Consider the following 24,738-nt stretch of genomic DNA (forward strand, 5'->3'; position numbering starts at 1 on the left):
AGAGGGCAGTTGGTGTTATTTCCTGGGTTGGTCTCTAAAACCACATTCCCCAACACAGTATCACAACACAGTATCACAACACAGTATCACAACACAGTATCACAACACAGTATCTCAACACAGTATCACAAATTGCTTACTAGAAATATGTACCAGGCACAATATTTTTTTTATTTTTTGTGTACAGGACACGATTTTCTTCATAACACATTTTCACCAACACAGCTGGATCATTTACAAACACTGTCATGTCACTGTGGTGATCTGTCCCCATATGAACTGTAATGTTGGCCTCGTTCACTAGAAATGCAGCTGGCTAATCATTCAGATATATTTTGTCACCTCAATAGCTGTGTAACGGCTTTCTTCCATAGGTGAAGGAGAGGACCAAAGTGCAGCGCGGCTAGTGTTAAACATGTTTAATAAAGAACAAGTAAAACACTACAAACAACAATACAAAATAACAAATGTGCAAAAACCGACACAGACCTATCTGGTGCAGACAATCACAGAGACAGGAAACAAACACCCACAAAATCCCAACACAAAACAAGCCTCCTATATATGATTCTCAATCAGGGACAACGATTACCATCTGCCTCTGATTGAGAACCATATTAGGCTGGACATAGAAACAGACAAACTAGACACACAACATAGAATTCCCACCCAGCTCACGTCCTGACCAACTAAACACATACAAAACAACAGAAAACAGGTCAGGAACGTGACAGAACCCCCCCCTCAAGGTGCGAACTCCGGGCGCACCCCTAAAACTCAAGGGGAGGGTCTGGGTGGGCATCTGTCCGCGGTGGCGGCTCCGGCGCAGGACGAGGACACCACTCCACCACTGTCTTTGTCCCCCTCCTTAGCGTCCTTTGAGTGGCGACCCTCGCCCACGACCTTGGCCTAAGAATCCTCCCCAAGGCCCCCACATGATTTAGGAGGTAGCTCAGGACAGAGAGGTAGCTCAGGACAGAGAGGTAGCTCAGGACAGAGAGGTAGCTCAGGACAGAGAGGTAGCTCAGGACAGAGAGGTAGCTCAGGACAGAGAGGCAGCTCAGGACAGAGAGGCAGCTCAGGACTGAGTGGCAGCTCCGGACTGAGTGGCAGCTCCGGACTGAGTGGCAGCTCCGGACTGAGTGGCAGCTCCGGACTGAGTGGCAGCTCCGGACTGAATGACCGCTCCGGACTGAATGACCGCTCCGGACTGGAGGGCCGCTCATGACTGGAGGGCCGCTCATGACTGGAGGGCAGCTCATGACTGGAGGGCAGCTCATGACTGGAGGGCAGCTCATGACTGGAGGGCAGCTCATGACTGTAGGGCAGCTCTTGACTGTAGGGCAGCTCATGACTGGAGGGCAGCTCATGACTGGAGGGCAGCTCATGACTGTAGGGCAGCTCATGACTGTAGGGCAGCTCATGACTGTAGGGCAGCTCATGACTGTAGGGCAGCTCATGACTGTAGGGCAGCTCTGGCAGCTCCTGACTGGCTGGCGTCTCTGGCAGCTCCTGACTGGCTGGCGTCTCTGGCAGCTCCTGACTGGCTGGCGTCTCTGGCAGCTCCTGACTGGCTGGCGTCTCTGGCAGCTCCTGACTGGCTGGCGTCTCTGGCAGCTCCTGACTGGCTGGCGTCTCTGGCAGCTCCTGACTGGCTGGCGTCTCTGGCAGCTCCTGACTGGCTGGCGTCTCTGGCAGCTCCTGACTGGCTGGCGTCTCTGGCAGGCTCCTGACTGACGGACGGCTCTAGCGGCTCCTGACTGACGGACGGCTCTAATGGCTCGGGACAGACGGGCGGCTCTAATGGCTCGTGGCAGACGGATGACTCAGATGGCGCTGGGCAGACAGATGGCTCAGATGGCGCTAGGCAGACAGATGGCTCAGACGGCGCTGGGCAGACGGATGGCTCAGATGGCGCTGGGCAGACGGATGGCTCAGACGGCGCTGGGCAGACGGATGGCTCAGACGGCGCTGGGCAGACGGATGACTCTGGCCGGCTGAGACGCACAATAGGCCTGATGCGTGGTGCCGGAACTGGAGGTACCGGGCTGAGGGCACGCACCTCAGGGCGAGTGCGGGGAGGAGGAACAGGGCTCTGGAGATGCACTGGAAGCCTGGTGCGTGGTGTAGGCACTGGTGGTACTGGTCTGGGGCGGGAAGGTGGCGCCGGATAATACCGGACCGTGAAGGAGGACACGCGCTCTTGAGCACCGAGCCTCTCCAACCCTACCAGGTTGAATGGTCCCCGTAGCCCTGCCAGTGCGGCGAGGTGGAATAACCCGCACTGGGCTATGCAGGCGAACCGGGGACACCACCTGTAAGGCTGGTGCCATGTACGCCGGCCCGAGGAGACGTACTGGAGGCCAGATACGTTGGGCCGGCTTCATGACATCCGGCTCGATGCCCAACCTAGCCCTCCCAGTGCGGCAAGGTGGAATAGCCCGCACTGGGCTAAGCACGCGTACTGGGGACACCGTGCGCTTTACCGCATAACACGGTGTCTGACCAGTACGACGCCCTCTCACTCCACGGTAAGCCCGGGGAGTTGGCTCAGGTATCCAACCCGGCTTCGCCACACTCCCCTTTAGCCCCCCCCCAAGAAATTTTTGGGTGAGCCTCTCGGGTTTCCACCCACTCTGCCTTGCAAGCGCCTCATAATGCCGCCTCTCCGCTTTTGATGCCTCCAGCTCCGCTTTGGGACGGCGACACTCCTCTGGCTCTGCCCAGGGTCCTTCTCCGTCCAGAATCTCCTCCCATGTCCATTCCTCCTTGTACCGCTGCTGCTGTTGCTGCTGCCCGTTGCCACGCTGCTTGGTCCGGGTTTGGTGGGTGTTTCTGTAACGGCTTTCTTCCATAGGTGAAGGAGAGGACCAAAGTGCAGCGCGGCTAGTGTTAAACATGTTTAATAAAGAACAAGTAAAACACTACAAACAACAATACAAAATAACAAATGTGCAAAAATCGACACAGACCTATCTGGTGCAGACAATCACAGAGACAGGAAACAAACACCCACAAAATCCCAACACAAAACAAGCCTCCTATATATGATTCTCAATCAGGGACAACGATTACCATCTGCCTCTGATTGAGAACCATATTAGGCTGGACATAGAAACAGACAAACTAGACACACAACATAGAATTCCCACCCAGCTCACGTCCTGACCAACTAAACACATACAAAACAACAGAAAACAGGTCAGGAACGTGACAAGCTGAATAGCTGAATGAATTACATTTCTAGACGGCACTCACAACTGAAAAAGGCATATATTTATTTTTATCCCTTTTAAAACAATCACTTTGTCTTACCCATAAAAAGTATTAAGATTATACAGGACGGTGTATTTTATTTTTATAAGAAGGCTGTTTGAGTTCATAAGAGATTACACGCTATGCTCAGGCAAGTCAGCGGCTTTCGTCTCCCCCCAGCCACCTCACTTTCCAGCCTTTAGCTCAGTGGGCTATGCTCTGCTGAGGTGGGAACAGTCGGTGGCGGGGGTGTTAACGCGAGACGGTAACGGTTCAGCAGAACACCGCCCTGGCAGCCACCCACTGAAGGAGGGAAAGAGCGTGAAATCCTGAGCACCTGGTGGCAGCTTCTACACAAGTGTCTGCAGCTGGTGCTCTGAGTCTGCAGCAACACAGCCAGCTGTGTTCCCTTCCTCCCTCCCTCCCTCCTTCCTCCCTCTCCTTCCCTCCCTCCCTCCTCTCTCTCCTTCCCTCCCTCCCTCCCTCCTCCCTCTCCTTCCCTCCCTCCTTCCTCCCTCTCCTTCCTTCCTTCCTTCCTTCCTTCCTTCCTTCCTTCCTTCCTTCCTTCCTTCCTTCCTTCCTTCCTTCCTTCCTTCCTTCCTTCCTTCCTTCCTTCCTTCCTTCCTTCCTCCCTCAGTATAACACTATAGAGTGTCTGACAGCGGATAGGCTATAGGTAGGAAGAACTGGGCCTGGACTGAAATCTATAGGTTTTCTAATTTAGCAGCTAATTATAAAACCAGGTGTGTGTGCGCCAGTTTGAGCCATTGAGTGACTGGAATGTTCTGAAAGTTAGTGACGTGATCACTATAGTTGTGGAGGACTGTAACTGTTCCTGTTGACCAGCCTGAAACAAGTCATACCTCTCTGATGGACATCACTCACTTGGTTAGACCTTCCATTTACATGACATTTTAGTCATTCAGCAGAGGCTCTTATCCAGATTTACAGTAAGATAGGTGAGACAAACACATACAGTATCACAGTCATAGTAAGTAGATGTTCTGTCTGTCAGGCTACCCTCTCAGCCCCTGCTCTCTGTCCCATGGAGGTGTGGACAATTAATAACCCCAGTTACTTCCTGTCTTAATGACTGACACACCGGGCATTAAAAGGTGGCAGAGGGTCAAAGGGCACTGGGCTCTGTCAACTAGGGCACATCACACCACTGTCTGTCACTCATTAATCAGGACAACAAGGAGTTGTGTGTGTGTGTGTGTGTGTGTGTGTGTGTGTGTGTGTGTGTGTGTGTGTGTGTGTGTGTGTGTGTGTGTGTGTGTGTGTGTGTGTGTGTGTGTGTGTGTGTGTGTGTGTGTGTGTGTGTGTGCGTGCAAGAGAGAGAGGGGGGATGAGCGAGGGAAAAGGAAGGAGTATTTTCTTATAAAGGGGAGACGAGAGACAGAATTGTGACGGAATCAACTAGCTGGTACAGTAAGTCAGGAAGCTGAAGAGAATATATATCCTGAGGGTGGTGGGGGATATAATGGGAGGTACATAACATCACTACATAACAAGAGAATATATATCCTGAGGGTGGTGGGGGATATAGTGGGAGGTACATAACATCACTACATAACAAGAGAATATATATCCTGAGGGTGGTGGGGGATATAGTGGGAGGTACATAACATCACTACATAACAAGAGAATATATATCCTGAGGGTGGTGGGGGATTTAGTGGGAGGTACATAACATCACTACATAACAAGAGAATATATATCCTGAGGGTGGTGGGGGATATAGTGGGAGGTACATAACATCACTACATAACAAGAGAATATATATCCTGAGGGTGGTGGGGGATTTAGTGGGAGGTACATAACATCACTACATAACAAGAGAATATATCCTGAGGGTGGTGGGGGATATAGTGGGAGGTACATAACATCACTACATAACAAGAGAATATATATCCTGAGGGTGGTGGGGGATATAATGGGAAGTACATAACATCACTACATAACAAGAGAATATATATCCTGAGGGTGGTGGGGGATTTAGTGGGAGGTACATAACATCACTACATAACAAGAGAATATATATCCTGAGGGTGGTGGGGGATATAGTGGGAGGTACATAACATCACTACATAACAAGAGAATATATATCCTGAGGGTGGTGGGGGATATAATGGGAAGTACATAACATCACTACATAACAAGAGAATATATATCCTGAGGGTGGTGGGGGATATAGTGGGAGGTACATAACATCACTACATAACAAGAGAATATATATCCTGAGGGTGGTGGGGGATTTAGTGGGAGGTACATAACATCACTACATAACAAGAGAATATATATCCTGAGGGTGGTGGGGGATATAGTGGGAGGTACATAACATCACTACATAACAAGAGAATATATATCCTGAGGGTGGTGGGGGATATAATGGGAAGTACATAACATCACTACATAACAAGAGAATATATATCCTGAGGGTGGTGGGGGATATAGTGGGAGGTACATAACATCACTACATAACAAGAGAATATATCCTGAGGGTGGTGGGGGATATAGTGGGAAGTACATAACATCACTACATAACAAGAGAATATATATCCTGAGGGTGGTGGGGGATATAGTGGGAGGTACATAACATCACTACATAACAAGAGAATATATATCCTGAGGGTGGTGGGGGATATAGTGGGAGGTACATAACATCACTACATAACAAGAGAATATATCCTGAGGGTGGTGGGGGATATAGTGGGAAGTACATAACATCACTACATAACAAGAGAATATATATCCTGAGGGTGGTGGGGGATATAGTGGGAGGTACATAACATCACTACATAACAAGAGAATATATATCCTGAGGGTGGTGGGGGATATAGTGGGAGGTACATAACATCACTACATAACAAGAGAATATATATCCTGAGGGTGGTGGGGGATATAGTGGGAGGTACATAACATCACTACATAACAAGAGAATATATATCCTGAGGGTGGTGGGGGATTTAGTGGGAGGTACATAACATCACTACATAACAAGAGAATATATCCTGAGGGTGGTGGGGGATTTAGTGGGAGGTACATAACATCACTACATAACAAGAGAATATATATCCTGAGGGTGGTGGGGGATTTAGTGGGAGGTACATAACATCACTACATAACAAGAGAATATATATCCTGAGGGTGGTGGGGGATATAGTGGGAAGTACATAACATCACTACATAATAAGAGAATATATCCTGAGGGTGGTGGGGGATATAATGGGAAGTACATAACATCACTACATAACAAGAGAATATATATCCTGAGGGTGGTGGGGGATATAATGGGAAGTACATAACATCACTACATAACAAGAGAATATATATCCTGAGGGTGGTGGGGGATATAATGGGAAGTACATAACATCACTACATAACAAGAGAATATATATCCTGAGGGTGGTGGGGGATATAATGGGAAGTACATAACATCACTACATAACAAGAGAATATATATCCTGAGGGTGGTGGGGGATATAGTGGGAGGTACATAACATCACTACATAACAAGAGAATATATCCTGAGGGTGGTGGGGGATATAGTGGGAAGTACATAACATCACTACATAACAAGAGAATATATATCCTGAGGGTGGTGGGGGATATAGTGGGAGGTACATAACATCACTACATAACAAGAGAATATATATCCTGAGGGTGGTGGGGGATATAGTGGGAGGTACATAACATCACTACATAACAAGAGAATATATCCTGAGGGTGGTGGGGGATATAGTGGGAAGTACATAACATCACTACATAACAAGAGAATATATATCCTGAGGGTGGTGGGGGATATAGTGGGAGGTACATAACATCACTACATAACAAGAGAATATATATCCTGAGGGTGGTGGGGGATATAGTGGGAGGTACATAACATCACTACATAACAAGAGAATATATATCCTGAGGGTGGTGGGGGATATAGTGGGAGGTACATAACATCACTACATAACAAGAGAATATATATCCTGAGGGTGGTGGGGGATTTAGTGGGAGGTACATAACATCACTACATAACAAGAGAATATATCCTGAGGGTGGTGGGGGATTTAGTGGGAGGTACATAACATCACTACATAACAAGAGAATATATATCCTGAGGGTGGTGGGGGATTTAGTGGGAGGTACATAACATCACTACATAACAAGAGAATATATATCCTGAGGGTGGTGGGGGATATAGTGGGAAGTACATAACATCACTACATAATAAGAGAATATATCCTGAGGGTGGTGGGGGATATAATGGGAAGTACATAACATCACTACATAATAAGAGAATATATCCTGAGGGTGGTGGGGGATTTAGTGGGAGGTACATAACATCACTACATAACAAGAGAATATATATCCTGAGGGTGGTGGGGGATATAGTGGGAGGTACATAACATCACTACATAACAAGAGAATATATCCTGAGGGTGGTGGGGGATATAATGGGAAGTACATAACATCACTACATAACAAGAGAATATATATCCTGAGGGTGGTGGGGGATTTAGTGGGAGGTACATAACATCACTACATAACAAGAGAATATATCCTGAGGGTGGTGGGGGATATAATGGGAAGTACATAACATCACTACATAACAAGAGAATATATCCTGAGGGTGGTGGGGGATATAATGGGAAGTACATAACATCACTACATAACAAGAGAATATATCCTGAGGGTGGTGGGGGATATAGTGGGAGGTACATAACATCACTACATAACAAGAGAATATATATCCTGAGGGTGGTGGGGGATATAATGGGAAGTACATAACATCACTACATAACAAGAGAATATATCCTGAGGGTGGTGGGGGATATAATGGGAAGTACATAACATCACTACATAACAAGAGAATATATCCTGAGGGTGGTGGGGGATATAATGGGAAGTACATAACATCACTACATAACAAGAGAATATATCCTGAGGGTGGTGGGGGATATAATGGGAAGTACATAACATCACTACATAACAAGAGAATATATCCTGAGGGTGGTGGGGGATATAATGGGAAGTACATAACATCACTACATAACAAGAGAATATATATCCTGAGGGTGGTGGGGGATATAGTGGGAGGTACATAACATCACTACATAACAAGAGAATATATATCCTGAGGGTGGTGGGGGATATAATGGGAAGTACATAACATCACTACATAACAAGAGAATATATCCTGAGGGTGGTGGGGGATATAATGGGAAGTACATAACATCACTACATAACAAGAGAATATATCCTGAGGGTGGTGGGGGATATAGTGGGAGGTACATAACATCACTACATAACAAGAGAATATATATCCTGAGGGTGGTGGGGGATATAGTGGGAGGTACATAACATCACTACATAACAAGAGAATATATATCCTGAGGGTGGTGGGGGATATAGTGGGAGGTACGTAACATCACTACATAACAAGAGAATATATCCTGAGGGTGGTGGGGGATATAGTGGGAGGTACATAACATCACTACATAATAAGAGAATATATCCTGAGGGTGGTGGGGGATTTAGTGGGAGGTACATAACATCACTACATAACAAGAGAATATATCCTGAGGGTGGTGGGGGATTTAGTGGGAGGTACATAACATCACTACATAACAAGAGAATATATCCTGAGGGTGGTGGGGGATATAGTGGGAGGTACATAACATCACTACATAACAAGAGAATATATCCTGAGGGTGGTGGGGGATTTAGTGGGAGGTACATAACATCACTACATAACAAGAGAATATATCCTGAGGGTGGTGGGGGATATAATGGGAGGTACATAACATCACTACATAACAAGAGAATATATATCCTGAGGGTGGTGGGGGATTTAGTGGGAGGTACATAACATCACTACATAACAAGAGAATATATATCCTGAGGGTGGTGGGGGATTTAGTGGGAGGTACATAACATCACTACATAACAAGAGAATATATATCCTGAGGGTGGTGGGGGATTTAGTGGGAGGTACATAACATCACTACATAACAAGAGAATATATATCCTGAGGGTGGTGGGGGATATAGTGGGAGGTACATAACATCACTACATAACAAGAGAATATATATCCTGAGGGTGGTGGGGGATATAGTGGGAGGTACATAACATCACTACATAACAAGAGAATATATATCCTGAGGGTGGTGGGGGATATAGTGGGAGGTACATAACATCACTACATAACAAGAGAATATATATCCTGAGGGTGGTGGGGGATTTAGTGGGAGGTACATAACATCACTACATAACAAGAGAATATATATCCTGAGGGTGGTGGGGGATATAGTGGGAGGTACATAACATCACTACATAACAAGAGAATATATATCCTGAGGGTGGTGGGGGATATAGTGGGAGGTACATAACATCACTACATAACAAGAGAATATATATCCTGAGGGTGGTGGGGGATATAGTGGGAGGTACATAACATCACTACATAACAAGAGAATATATCCTGAGGGTGGTGGGGGATATAATGGGAAGTACATAACATCACTACATAACAAGAGAATATATATCCTGAGGGTGGTGGGGGATATAGTGGGAAGTACATAACATCACTACATAACAAGAGAATATATCCTGAGGGTGGTGGGGGATATAATGGGAGGTACATAACATCACTACATAACAAGAGAATATATCCTGAGGGTGGTGGGGGATATAATGGGAGGTACATAACATCACTACATAACAAGAGAATATATCCTGAGGGTGGTGGGGGATATAGTGGGAGGTACATAACATCACTACATAACAAGAGAATATATATCCTGAGGGTGGTGGGGGATATAATGGGAAGTACATAACATCACTACATAACAAGAGAATATATATCCTGAGGGTGGTGGGGGATATAGTGGGAGGTACATAACATCACTACATAACAAGAGAATATATATCCTGAGGGTGGTGGGGGATATAGTGGGAGGTACATAACATCACTACATAATAAGGTGGGGGTTGTGCTTACAGCCTAACACCGTGCAGGACGTTTGGCATTTGCCAGAGAACACCAAGATTGGCAAATTCGCCACTGGCACCCTGTGCTCTTCACAGATGAAAGCAGGTTCACACTGAGCACATGTGACAGACGTGACAGAGTCTGGAGACGCCGTGGAGAACGTTCTGCTGCCTGCAACATCCTCCAGCATGACCGGTTTGGCGGTGGGTCAGTCATGCTGTGGGGTGGCATTTCTTTGGGGGGCCGCACAGCCCTCCATGGGCTCGCCAGAGGTAGCCTGACTGCCATTAGGTACCGAGATGAGATCCTCAGAGGTCATACAGGCACGTGGAGGCCACACACACTACTGAGCCTCATGTTGACTTGTTTTAAGGACATTACATCAAAGTTGGATCAGCCTGTAGTGTGGTTTTCCACTTTAATTTTGAGTGTGACTCCAAATCCAGACCTCCATGGGTTGATACATTTGAATTCCATTGATCATTTTTGTGTGATTTTGTTGTCAGCACATTCAACTATGTAAAGAAAAAAGTATTTAATAAGAATATTTCATTCATTCAGATCTAGGATGTGTTATTTTAGTGTTCCCTTTATTTTTTTGAGCAGTGTATATCCTGAGGGTGGTGGGGGATTTAGTGGGAGGTACATAACATCACTACATAACAAGAGAATATATCCTGAGGGTGGTGGGGGATATAGTGGGAGGTACATAACATCACTACATAACAAGAGAATATATATCCTGAGGGTGGTGGGGGATATAGTGGGAGGTACATAACATCACTACATAACAAGAGAATATATATCCTGAGGGTGGTGGGGGATTTAGTGGGAGGTACATAACATCACTACATAACAAGAGAATATATATCCTGAGGGTGGTGGGGGATATAGTGGGAGGTACATAACATCACTACATAACAAGAGAATATATATCCTGAGGGTGGTGGGGGATATAGTGGGAGGTACATAACATCACTACATAACAAGAGAATATATATCCTGAGGGTGGTGGGGGATTTAGTGGGAGGTACGTAACATCACTACATAACAAGAGAATATATATCCTGAGGGTGGTGGGGGATTTAGTGGGAGGTACGTAACATCACTACATAACAAGAGAATATATATCCTGAGGGTGGTGGGGGATTTAGTGGGAGGTTCATAACATCACTACATAACAAGAGAATATATATCCTGAGGGTGGTGGGGGATTTAGTGGGAGGTTCATAACATCACTACATAACAAGAGAATATATCCCGAGGGTGGTGGGGGATTTAGTGGGAGGTTCATAACATCACTACATAACAAGAGAATATATCCCGAGGGTGGTGGGGGATTTAGTGGGAGGTACATAACATCACTACATAACAAGAGAATATATCCTGAGGGTGGTGGGGGATTTAGTGGGAGGTTCATAACATCACTACATAACAAGAGAATATATCCCGAGGGTGGTGGGGGATTTAGTGGGAGGTACATAACATCACTACATAACAAGAGAATATATCCTGAGGGTGGTGGGGGATTTAGTGGGAGGTACATAACAAGAGAATATATCCCGAGGGTGGTGGGAGATTTAGTGGGAGGTACATAACATCACTACATAACAAGAGAATATATATCCCGAGGGTGGTGGGGGATTTAGTGGGAGGTACATAACATCACTACATAACAAGAGAATATATATCCTGAGGGTGGTGGGGGATATAGTGGGAGGTACGTAACATCACTACATAACAAGAGAATATATCCTGAGGGTGGTGGGGGATATAATGGGAAGTACATAACATCACTACATAACAAGAGAATATATATCCTGAGGGTGGTGGGGGATTTAGTGGGAGGTACATAACATCACTACATAACAAGAGAATATATATCCTGAGGGTGGTGGGGGATTTAGTGGGAGGTTCATAACATCACTACATAACAAGAGAATATATATCCTGAGGTTGGTGGGGGATTTAGTGGGAGGTTCATAACAAGAGAATATATATCCTGAGGGTGGTGGGGGATTTAGTGGGAGGTACATAACATCACTACATAACAAGAGAATATATATCCTGAGGGTGGTGGGGGATTTAGTGGGAGGTTCATAACATCACTACATAACAAGAGAATATATCCTGAGGGTGGTGGGGGATATAGTGGGAAGTACATAACATCACTACATAACAAGAGAATATATATCCTGAGGGTGGTGGGGGATTTAGTGGGAGGTACGTAACATCACTACATAACAAGAGAATATATCCCGAGGGTGGTGGGGGATTTAGTGGGAGGTTCATAACATCACTACATAACAAGACAATATATCCCGAGGGTGGTGGGGGATTTAGTGGGAGGTACATAACATCACTACATAACAAGAGAATATATATCCTGAGGGTGGTGGGGGATTTAGTGGGAGGTACGTAACATCACTACATAACAAGAGAATATATATCCTGAGGGTGGTGGGGGATTTAGTGGGAGGTACGTAACATCACTACATAACAAGAGAATATATATCCCGAGGGTGGTGGGGGATTTAGTGGGAGGTTCATAACATCACTACATAACAAGAGAATATATATCCTGAGGGTGGTGGGGGATTTAGTGGGAGGTTCATAACATCACTACATAACAAGAGAATATATATCCTGAGGTTGGTGGGGATATAGTGGGAGGTTCATAACATCACTACATAACAAGAGAATATATATCCTGAGGGTGGTGGGGGATTTAGTGGGAGGTTCATAACATCACTACATAACAAGAGAATATATATCCTGAGGGTGGTGGGGGATTTAGTGGGAGGTACATAACATCACTAGAGAATATAAGAGAATACAAGAGAATATATATCCTGAGGGTGGTGGGGGATTTACATTTACATTTTAGTCATTTAGCAGACGCTCTTATCCAGAGCGCATACATTTTATTACATTTTACATACTGAGACAAGGATATCCCTACCGGCCAAACCCTCCCTAACCCGGACGACGCTATGCCAATTGTGCGTCGCCCCACGGACCTCCCGGTTGCGGCCGGCTGCGACAGAGCCTGGGCGCGAGCCCAGCCCAGCCTGGGCGCGAACCCAGAGACTCTGGTGGCGCAGCTAGCACTGCGATGCAGTGCCCTAGACCACTGCGCCACCCGGGAGGACACCGGGGGATATAGTGGGAAGTACATAACATCACTACATAACAAGAGAATATATCCTGAGGGTGGTGGGGGATTTAGTGGGAGGTACATAACATCACTACATAACAAGAGAATATATCCTGAGGGTGGTGGGGGATATAGTGGGAGGTACATAACATCACTACTAATGCTCTACATAACATGTCTCAGTAAGAAACAGACAGATGTTGAAACCAAACCCCTCTACTGCTAGGCTACACCACCCCGAGATGAATCTCAGTCAGACGGACCACATCACATCACAGCCTCCAAAAACAAACGTTTAATTACGCCGACTCGCCTAAATTAACAGTGGACGAGCCCCAGCTTTCAAGTCCACCTCTAAATAGCACTCGATCAAAGCGTGATGGATTTTATGTCCTTAAAAACACATCTGAAGTGCATTCCGGAGGGTAAAAACACAAACAATTAAAGACTAATAAGGCTCCAACCGTTAGAAGTCTGGAATCCGATAATTTTATGTGTCGATATTTCACACAGTAAAAGTTCCGTTCGCTGTAAACCACAAAGACATGCGACTCATAAGTAGGGAGCTGAAGTAAAAGGATCCTGGTCGTTCTATAAAAGTCACTTTGACATGCCCAGTTTATTTCAGACTGTTTCATTTATCTTGAAAGAGGTTTGATTTATGAAATGGCAGTTTGGGTATCATGTTTCAACTACTAATGTCCCCTTTTCTTGGCTAAACATCTCACCACAACACTCTTCTTCCTCTATTCATAGTGCTTTCAGTCCGTACATTTACATTTTAGTCATTCACCAGACACACTTTTTATTTCATTGTTTTTATTTAACCTTTATTTAACTAGGCAAGTCAGTTAAGAACAAATTCTTATTTACAATGACAGTCTACCCCGGCCAAACCCGGACGACACTGGGCCAATTGTGAGCCGCCCTATGGGACTCTCAATCACGAATCGAACCGGGGTCTGTAGTGACACCTCTAGCACTGAGATGCAGTGCCTTAGACCGCTGTGCCACTCGGGAGCCCCACTGACCTAGAGCGACTTACAGTAAGGACATTCATCTTAAGGCAGCCAGGTGAGCCGACTACATACAGAATCACAGTCAGAGTAGCCCTTCTCTCATGCACATTCTGGGAATTCCTCCACTCTCCCTCTGTCATCCATCCAGACACTTCCCAGTCAGGCACCTTCCAGATGAATGATTGACCCTGGTGGATTAGTGTAGGCACCCTTCAGGTATTAACAGCAGCAGTCGTCAACATGGTCACACGATGCCTCCAATCTATCAGCCATTCTCCTCTATTTGCCTTATCTTGATAAGAGGCGCGGGTTACTCATTGGCACTGGTAGACACACACACACACACACACACACACACACACACACACACACACACACACACACACACACACACACACACACACACACACACACACACACACACACACACACACTCCTCTGGGAGTTGACCCTGATAGAGTTGAATCTGTCCTTATGGAAGACAGCTCGTTAACCAACGTTATGTGGGGACAGGGTGTATTAAGCAACTCAGGAGCCAAACTGGAACTTTTAAATATTGACCACTGCACTGAGAAAATGAATGAGAAGACAGGTTTTGGGAGTATCATTATGCATAGAAGCATCCAGGAGATTAAGTAGCCCTGACATTTGACCCCTTATAGCCCTGCCTGATGGTTAACGTGATTGGCTACAGTGTGAGAGCCAATGATCTATTAAGAATTAGCTCCCTGGAATGAAGTGTGTCACTGCACAGCAGTTTGTGTGTGCTCTGTCCCTCTGTCACTTCTTCCCTTTCTCCCTTCTCTCTATGTCTTTGTATCTAGTCTCTCTCGACAGCCAGCGCCTGGGAGATTTCCAAGCAATATTCCAGCCTGGTTCAGGTTGGCATGGGGGTTCAGTATAAAGGGTTATTGTAAGGAGTGTTGAGTAACAACAACAATAAATAAACTACACAAAAGTGTCCTATTTATTTTCTCTATCAAAAGAACTTATTTCGGAGGATGAAGTTGACAGCTCAACAAGTATCAATAATCAACCGGGTATCACAGTCGTGAGTGCCACAGGAGCATATCGTCCTGTCTTTCTAGCGGGGTTGTAGTTTTTATCGTCCTGTCTTTCTAGCTAGGTTGTAGTTTTTATCGTCCTGTCTTTCTAGCTAGGTTGTAGTTTTTATCATCCTGTCTTTCTAGCGGGGTTGTAGTTTTTATCATCCTGTCTTTCTAGCGGGGTTGTAGTTTTTATCATCCTGTCTTTCTAGCGGGGTTGTAGTTTTTATCATCCTGTCTTTCTAGCGGGGTTGTAGTTTTTATCATCCTGTCTTTCTAGCGGGGTTGTAGTTTTTATCATCCTGTCTTTCTAGCTAGGTTGTAGTTTTTATCATCCTGTCTTTCTAGCTAGGTTGTAGTTTTTATCATCCTGTCTTTCTAGCTAGGTTGTAGTTTTTTATCGTCCTGTCTTTCTAGCGGGGTTGTAGTTTTTATCATCCTGTCTTTCTAGCGGGGTTGTAGTTTTTATCATCCTGTCTTTCTAGCGGGGTTGTAGTTTTTTATCATCCTGTCTTTCTAGCGGGGTTGTAGTTTTTATCGTCCTGTCTTTCTAGCTAGGTTGTAGTTTTTATCATCCTGTCTTTCTAGCGGGGTTGTAGTTTTTTATCATCCTGTCTTTCTAGCGGGGTTGTAGTTTTTATCATCCTGTCTTTCTAGCGGGGTTGTAGTTTTTATCATCCTGTCTTTCTAGCTAGGTTGTAGTTTTTTATCATCCTGTCTTTCTAGCTAGGTTGTAGTTTTTTATCATCCTGTCTTTCTAGCTAGGTTGTAGTTTTTATCATCCTGTCTTTCTAGCTAGGTTGTAGTTTTTTATCATCCTGTCTTATCTAGCTAGGTTGTAGTTTTTATCATCCTGTCTTTCTAGCTAGGTTGTAGTTTTTTATCATCCTGTCTTTCTAGCTAGGTTGTAGTTTTTATCATCCTGTCTTTCTAGCTAGGTTGTAGTTTTTATCATCCTGTCTTTCTAGCTAGGTTGTAGTTTTTTATCATCCTGTCTTTCTAGCTAGGTTGTAGTTTTTATCATCCTGTCTTTCTAGCTAGGTTGTAGTTTTTTATCATCCTGTCTTTCTAGCTAGGTTGTAGTTTTTATCATCCTGTCTTTCTAGCTAGGTTGTAGTTTTTATCATCCTGTCTTTCTAGCTAGGTTGTAGTTTTTATCATCCTGTCTTTCTAGCTAGGTTGTAGTTTTTTATCATCCTGTCTTTCTAGTTAGGTTGTAGTTTTTTATCATCCTGTCTTTCTAGCTAGGTTGTAGTTTTTTAATCATCCTGTCTTATCTAGCTAGGTTGTAGTTTTTTATCATCCTGTCTTTCTAGCTAGGTTGTAGTTTTTTATCATCCTGTCTTTCTAGCGGGGTTGTAGTTTTTTATCATCCTGTCTTTCTAGCTAGGTTGTAGTTTTTTATCATCCTGTCTTTCTAGCTAGGTTGTAGTTTTTTATCATCCTGTCTTTCTAGCTAGGTTGTAGTTTTTTAATCATCCTGTCTTATCTAGCTAGGTTGTAGTTTTTTATCATCCTGTCTTTCTAGCTAGGTTGTAGTTTTTTATCATCCTGTCTTTCTAGCGGGGTTGTAGTTTTTATCATCCTGTCTTTCTAGCTAGGTTGTAGTTTTTTATCATCCTGTCTTTCTAGCTAGGTTGTAGTTTTTATCATCCTGTCTTTCTAGCTAGGTTGTAGTTTTTTATCATCCTGTCTTTCTAGCTAGGTTGTAGTTTTTATCATCCTGTCTTTCTAGCTAGGTTGTAGTTTTTTATCATCCTGTCTTTCTAGCTAGGTTGTAGTTTTTTATCATCCTGTCTTTCTAGCTAGGTTGTAGTTTTTTATCATCCTGTCTTTCTAGCTAGGTTGTAGTTTTTTAATCATCCTGTCTTATCTAGCTAGGTTGTAGTTTTTTATCATCCTGTCTTTCTAGCTAGGTTGTAGTTTTTTATCATCCTGTCTTTCTAGCTAGGTTGTAGTTTTTTATCATCCTGTCTTTCTAGCTAGGTTGTAGTTTTTTATCATCCTGTCTTATCTGGGTAGGTTGTAGTTTTTTATCATCCTGTCTTATCTAGCTAGGTTGTAGTTTTTTATCATCCTGTCTTATCTGTGTAGGTTGTAGTTTCTTGTCCACACTGTGTTACTGCAAAGCCCAGTGCCACGTGTTGTTGGCTTGGTGCCCGTGGTGTGCTCCATGGTGTGTGCTCCCTGCTCCCCAGTATTAGCGTGTTTATCAGAGTGTGGATTCATCTGCCGGAGTGGGGAAGTGTGTGAGCGTGCTAGCAAGGGGATCACAGGTGTGTTTCTGCGCTCCCCAGAGAGAGCCCCCACTGCCCAACCCCACATCCCTATGCATCCTGGGTAATATCAGCCCACAGAGCACCTGCGTCCCTTTCCCACTCACCCCACACACACCTCTAATAGCAGCTTATCAGGCAGTAATATGGTTTCTATAATGCCCAGCTGTGGTTACTCAGCCCCACAATATACACACACACACAATATACACACACACACAATACACACACACATATACACATATACACACACATATACACACACATATATACACACACACACACACACTGTCCCTGCAGTCTCAACAAGCACATACTGTACTCCATGAACATTGGAAACAAGGTATTTTGAAATAGATAGCATTAGGGTAGACAGTCCACCACACAGACAGACAGTGCCACACAGATGGATAAATGGAGCTCTGTCTTTCTGTCACACACACACACACACACACACACACACACACACACACACACACACACACACACACACACACACACACACACACACACACACACACACACACACACACACAGCAGCGTGATGACAGCCCCCCACACTCCCGTCATCTCCCTCAAACTAATATTAGTCACCTAATACACAATGATGCCTTTTATTGTGTCTGTGTAACTATGGTCATATGAGGCCCACATACACCACTACAGTTAGCTGGGATGTGTTTGTATTGTGGCGGGCTAATTCTGAACAGATCACTTTTGGAGAGGAACCAGAGGAACCCATACCCTACCCCTGAGGAACCAGAGAAACCCACACCCCACCCCTGAGGAACCAGAGAAACCCCCACCCCACCCCTGGGGAACCAGAGGAACCCACACCCTACGCCTGAGGAACCAGAGGAACCTTTACCCCTAAGGAACCAGAGGAACCTTTACCCCTGAGGAACCAGAGGAACCTTTACCCCTGAGGAACCAGAGGAACCTTTACCCCTGAGGAACCAGAGGAACCTTTACCCCTGAGGAACCAGAGGAACCTTTACCCCTGAGGAACCAGAGGAACCCTTACCCCTGAGGAACCAGAGAAACCCCCACCCCACCCCTGGGGAACCAGAGGAACCCACACCCTACGCCTGAGGAACCAGAGGAACCTTTACCCCTAAGGAACCAGAGGAACCTTTACCCCTGAGGAACCAGAGGAACCTTTACCCCTGAGGAACCAGAGGAACCTTTACCCCTGAGGAACCAGAGGAACCTTTACCCCTGAGGAACCAGAGGAACCTTTACCCCTGAGGAACCAGAGGAACCCTTACCCCTGAGGAACCAGAGGAACCCTTACCCCTGAGGAACCAGAGGAACCCTTACCCCTGAGGAACCAGAGGAACCCTTACCCCTGAGGAACCAGAGGAACCCTTACCCCTGAGGAACCAGAGGAACCCTTACCCCTGCTGTGATGATGGAAACATGGCAGACTGGGCACAAATGCTGCGTCCAGATTCTCCACCATTTTCCCAAAGTGTGCACTTGCCTTGCACACTTTCTTGTATGGATTTAGCAATGGTGGAAACTCCTTCTTGCCAATACTTAGAACATTCCTATGCTTTTAAAATGACAGGGAGAGTGCAGGGGTGGAGAATTGGGACAGTGCAATGCAAATCGCAGCCTTATTCTCCCCTTCTCCGATAGGCCTGTCAGCCCACCTCTCCAGTGTTGTGTCTGGTTGAGCCTCTCTCTCTGTATAATCTCTGTAATCAATGCCAGTCTCAGACCTCGAGGGGCTGAGAGGGGATAATGCTCAGCCAATTGAGCGAATAATGAGTTCAATTAGTTGATCCAAGGGGCTCAGGGCAGAATTAGGAGCAGAAGATCCAGCAAGCTGCTCTCTGTCCAGGGAAGGGGAGAGGGAGAGGGAGGGGGAAGGGGAGAGGGAGAGGGAAGGGGAGGGGGAGAGTGTATCAGGGGCTTACGCCAGAGGTCAGAGGTGAGCCTACTTTCTGCACACCATGCCACATGGAGGATAATAAATACTGTACTTTCTAATTGTTATCAGGTGCCCTGGCAGGCGAACAGGACAGTAAATCACAGAAAGTTAGCTCATAAATAAATCTGCACTTAATGAGCCTGCTGAGCATCCCCCACTGTACAGAGAGAGAGAGAGAGAGAGAGAGAGAGCGAGAGAGAGAGAGAGAGAGAGAGAGAGAGAGAGAGAGAGAGAGAGAGAGAGAGAGAGAGAGAGAGAGAGAGAGAACTCTTTTAAAATGACACAAACAAAATAGTCTTATGTTGATCCAGGTGACAATGCCTCTTCCCCCTCAGGAGACTGAAAAGATTTCATAGATTGTTCTTTCTGCTACCGCACAGCAAAGCGGTACCGATGCACCAAGTCTGGAACCAACAGGACCCTGAACAGCTTGGACCCACAAGCCATAAGACTGCTAAACAGTTAGTGGAATAGTTAACCGAATAGCTACCAGGACTATCTGCACTGACCCTTTTTGCAATAACTTTTTTAACTATTTCATGTGCTGCTACTGTTTATTATCTGTTACTTTTATTCCTAATTATATGTACAAAACAAAATGACCTTGTACCCCTGCACATTGACTTGGTACTGGTACCCCTTGTATTTAGTCAAGTTATCATTGACTCAGTACTGATACTCCTTGTATATTGTCAAGTTATCATTGACTTGGTACTGATACCCCATGTATATAGTCAAGTTATCATTGATTCAGTACTGATACTCCTTGTATATAGTCAAGTTATCATTGACTTGGTACTGATACCCCATGTATATAGTCAAGTTATCATTGATTCAGTACTGATACTGCTTGTATTTAGTCAAGTTATCATTGACTCAGTACTGATACTCTGTGTATATTGTCAAGTTATCATTGACTCAGTACTGATACTCTGTGTATATAGTCAAGTTATCATTGACTCAGTACTGATACTCTGTGTATATAGTCAAGTTATCATTGACTCAGTACTGATACTCTGTGTAAACAGCTAAGTTATCATTGACTCAGTACTGATACTCTGTGTATATAGTCAAGTTATCATTGACTCAGTACTGATACTCTGTGTATATAGTCATGGTATCATTGACTCAGTACTGATACTCTGTGTATATAGTCAAGTTATCATTGACTCAGTACTGATACTCTGTGTATATAGTCATGGTATCATTGACTCAGTACTGGTACTCTGTGTAAACAGCCAAGTTATCATTACTCATTATGTTGCTATTATTACTTTTATTATTTTGTGTTTTACTTTTCTGTTATATCTCTATTTCTCTATGAATTGTTGGGAAGGGCCCGTAAGCATTTCACTGCTAGTCCACATCTGTTGTTTACAAAGCATGTGACGAATACAATTAGATTTGTGTAAAGCCAGTGTGTCTATGTATGCGGATGACTCAACACTACACGTCAGTTACTACAGCGATGAAATGACTGCAACACTTAACAAAGAGCTGCAGTTAGATTCAGAATGGGTGGCAAGGAATAAGTTAGTCCTAAATGCTTCTAAAACTAAAAGCATTGTATTTGGGACAAATCATTCACTAATCCCTAAACCTCAACTAAATCTTGTAATGAATAATGTGGAAATTGAGCAAGTTGAGGTGACTAAAATGCTAGGAGTAACCCTGGATTGTAAACTGTCATGGTCAAAACATATTGATACAACAGTAGCTAAGATGGGGAGAAGTCTGTCCATAATAAAGCACAGCTCTACCTTCTTAACCAGACTATCAACAAGGCAGGTCCTACAGGCCCTAGTTTTGTCACACCTGGACTACTGTTCAGTCGTGTGGTCAAGTGCCACAAAGAGGGACTTAGGAAAATTACAATTGGCAGCACGGCTGGCCCTTAAAAGTACACGGGGAGCTAACATGAATGATATGCATGTCAATCTCTCATGGCTAAAACTGGAGGAGAGATTGACTTCATCACTACTTGTTTTTGTAAGTAGTTTTGACATGCTGAATGTACTGCCTGTTTAAACTACTAGCACTATTCGTATTTATTTATTTATTTCACCTTTATTTAACCAGGTCGGCCAGTTGAGAACAAGTTCTCATTTACAACTGTGACCTGGCCAAGATAAAGCACAGCAGTGCGACAAAAACAACAACACAGAGTTACACATAAACAAACGTACAGTCAATAACACAATGGAAGAATCTATGTACAGTGTGTGCAAATGTAGAAGATTAGGGAGGCAAAGCTCGGACACCCTACAAGACCTGCCACCAGAGGTCTCTTCACGGTCCCCAAGTCTAGAACAGACTACAGTACTACATACAGCCATGACTACATGGAACTCTATTCCACAAGCAGTAGAATCAGATTTTAAAAAACAGATATAAAATGTACCTTATGGAACAGCGGGGACTGTGAAGAGACACACACACAGGTACAGACACACACACTCTACACACACATGTGCATTGTGATGTTGCTGTATGGTGGTATTAAACATGTTGTATTGTAGAGATGTAGTGGTGTAATAATGTTATATGATGTACTGTTTTATCTTTTGTTTTATATGTGGGAGTGTGGTGCCTGGAAAACAACCTCTCCCTCAACGTCAACAAAACAAAGGAGATGATCGTGGACTTCAGGAAACAGCAGAGGGAGCACCCCCCTATCTACATCGACAGGACCGCAGTGGAGAAGGTGGAACGCTTCAAGTTCCCATACACATCACTGACAAACTGAAATGGACCACCCACACAGACAGTGGGGTGAAGAAGGCACAACAGCACCTCTTCAACCTCAGGAGGCTGAAGAAATGTGGCTTGTCACCCAAAACCCTGACAAACTTTTACAGATGCACAATCGAGAGCATCCTGTCGGGCTGTATCACAGCCTGGTACGGCAACTGCACCGCCCTCAACCGCAAGGCTCTCCAGAGGGTGGTGCGGTCTGCCCAACACATCACCTGGAGCAAACTGCCTGCCCTCCAGGACACCTACAGCACCCGATGTCACAGGAAGGCCAAAATGATCATCAAGGACAACAACCACCCGAGCCACTGCCTCTTCACACCGCTACCATCCAGAAGGCGAAGTCAGTACAGGTGCATCAAAGCTGGGACCGAGAGACTGAAAAACAGCTTCTATCTCAAGGCCATCAGACTGCTAAACAGCCATCACTAACTCAGAGAGGCTGCTGCCTACATTGAGACTCAATCACTGGCCACTTTAATAAATGGATCACTAGTCACTTTATACAATGCACTCTAAATAATGCCCCTTTAATAATGTTTGCATATCTTACATTACTCATATCACATGTATATACTGTATTTTATACTATCTATTGCACCTTGCCTATGCCGCTTGGCCATCGCTCAACCATATATTTATATGTACATATTCTCATTTGCCCCTTTAGATTTGTGTGTATTAGGTAGTTGTTGGGGAATTGTTAGATTACTTGTTAGATATTACTGCACTGTCGGAACTAGAAGCACAAGCATTTCGCTACACTTGCATTAACATCTGCTAACCATCTGCCTTAATGTGTTTGGACACCAGGAACAGTAGCTGCTGCCTTGACAACAGCTAATGGGGATTGCTAATAAATTGGATCAAACAAATGGCCTTAGTTTACCTGGTTGTTAATCCAATTGAAATAGCTAGCTAGCATAGCTTGGGGATAGCTACAGCTGTGTAGCCTTTCTAGCTAGCTGATATTTCTCTGTCAAATCGCAGTTATGCCAAGATACTGTAGCAAGAAGTACCCGTGTCTGGAATGTATTTCATGAGACTCTTATTCTACATCACCTTGCTACAAAAGTAGCTTGCAAGTTTTATCACATGTAAAGACATGTTACCGTGGAAACAATATCAACAACTGCAAGTTGAATGCCGGTCTTCAGTCAGCTCAGCTGTCAATACAATATTCTATAACTGGCTAGTTTTGCCTGGTCTTGTCTCTCCTTATGTCCACTGTTAGATCTTTCCCGGGGACAGATCCCAGAACTAACATCCCTACAGATGCAGGCTACATGTGGATATTACACAAACATGGCCTGATTAAATACATTTATCAACAAAAAAAATTATGGGTGTGTTTGTTTTACAAAGACAAAACATTTTCTGCTGTAAATAGGATTAGCTTTACCTCTGATCTGGTGGACTCACTAAACTGAGAACATCAGTTGGGTACTTTTTCCACCACTGCCCACACCCCCATCCCTGACCACACCCCCATCCCCGACCACACCCCCATCCTTGACCATATTCCCATCCCTGACCACACCCCCATCCCCATCCTTGACCACACCCCCATCCCTGACCACACCCCCATCCCTGACCACACCCCCATCCCAGACCAGACCCCCATCCCCAGGGTTTGCCACTTGGCTTTGTTTTTCTCAGTTGCCCATGCTATTTCAATATTTCAATAATAAATTATTTGATTTTTACATTGCGTTAATGATGGCGGATTGATTGATTTCCAAATTATTAGTATAAGAATTTTGGCCTTTTCATGTACAAAGAAGACCAGAGAAATATTCAACGTTTGCTGTGTTTGGGTACCTTATTAACAAACCGCTGAAATAGAACAGCTTGTAGCCTACTTAGTTATAAAACAACACAATTTCAGTCAAATATCTGGAAACAAGGCCAACTTAAATTACCAACACAGATAAGTCAAATAACTGGAAACAAGGCCAACTTAAATTACCAACACAGATAAGTCAAATAACTGGAAACAAGGCCAACTTAAATTACCAACACAGATAAGTCAAATATCTGGAAACAAGGCCAACTTAAATTACCAACACAGATAAGTCAAATAACTGGAAACAAGGCCAACTTAAATTACCAACACAGATAAGTCAAATATCTGGAAACAAGGCCAACTTAAATTACCAACACAGATAAGTCAAATAACTGGAAACAAGGCCAACTTAAATTACCAACACAGATAAGTCAAATAACTGGAAACAAGGCCAACTTAAATTACCAACACAGATAAGTCAATATTATATTTATTATGTTGAGATTGCAACTAATTTCCAT

At 44.5% G+C, this 24,738-nt stretch overlaps 1 protein-coding gene across 1 annotated transcript in view; it reads right to left on the reverse strand.

Moving 5' to 3' along the window:
• Positions 1 to 19,538: 19,538 nt before the first annotated feature.
• The window catches only part of LOC120033255 (DNA-binding protein SATB2-like), a 57,725-nt gene continuing 52,525 nt past the window's right edge, over positions 19,539 to 24,738 (reverse strand). The window contains exon 11 of the mRNA XM_038979529.1: positions 19,539 to 19,579. Within this exon, the coding sequence (XP_038835457.1) occupies positions 19,539 to 19,579 (41 nt within the window). The remainder of the gene's footprint in view (positions 19,580 to 24,738) is intronic.

This window comes from Salvelinus namaycush, chromosome 40 (genome assembly GCF_016432855.1).
Source record: "Salvelinus namaycush isolate Seneca chromosome 40, SaNama_1.0, whole genome shotgun sequence".
Taxonomy (NCBI): domain Eukaryota; kingdom Metazoa; phylum Chordata; class Actinopteri; order Salmoniformes; family Salmonidae; genus Salvelinus; species Salvelinus namaycush.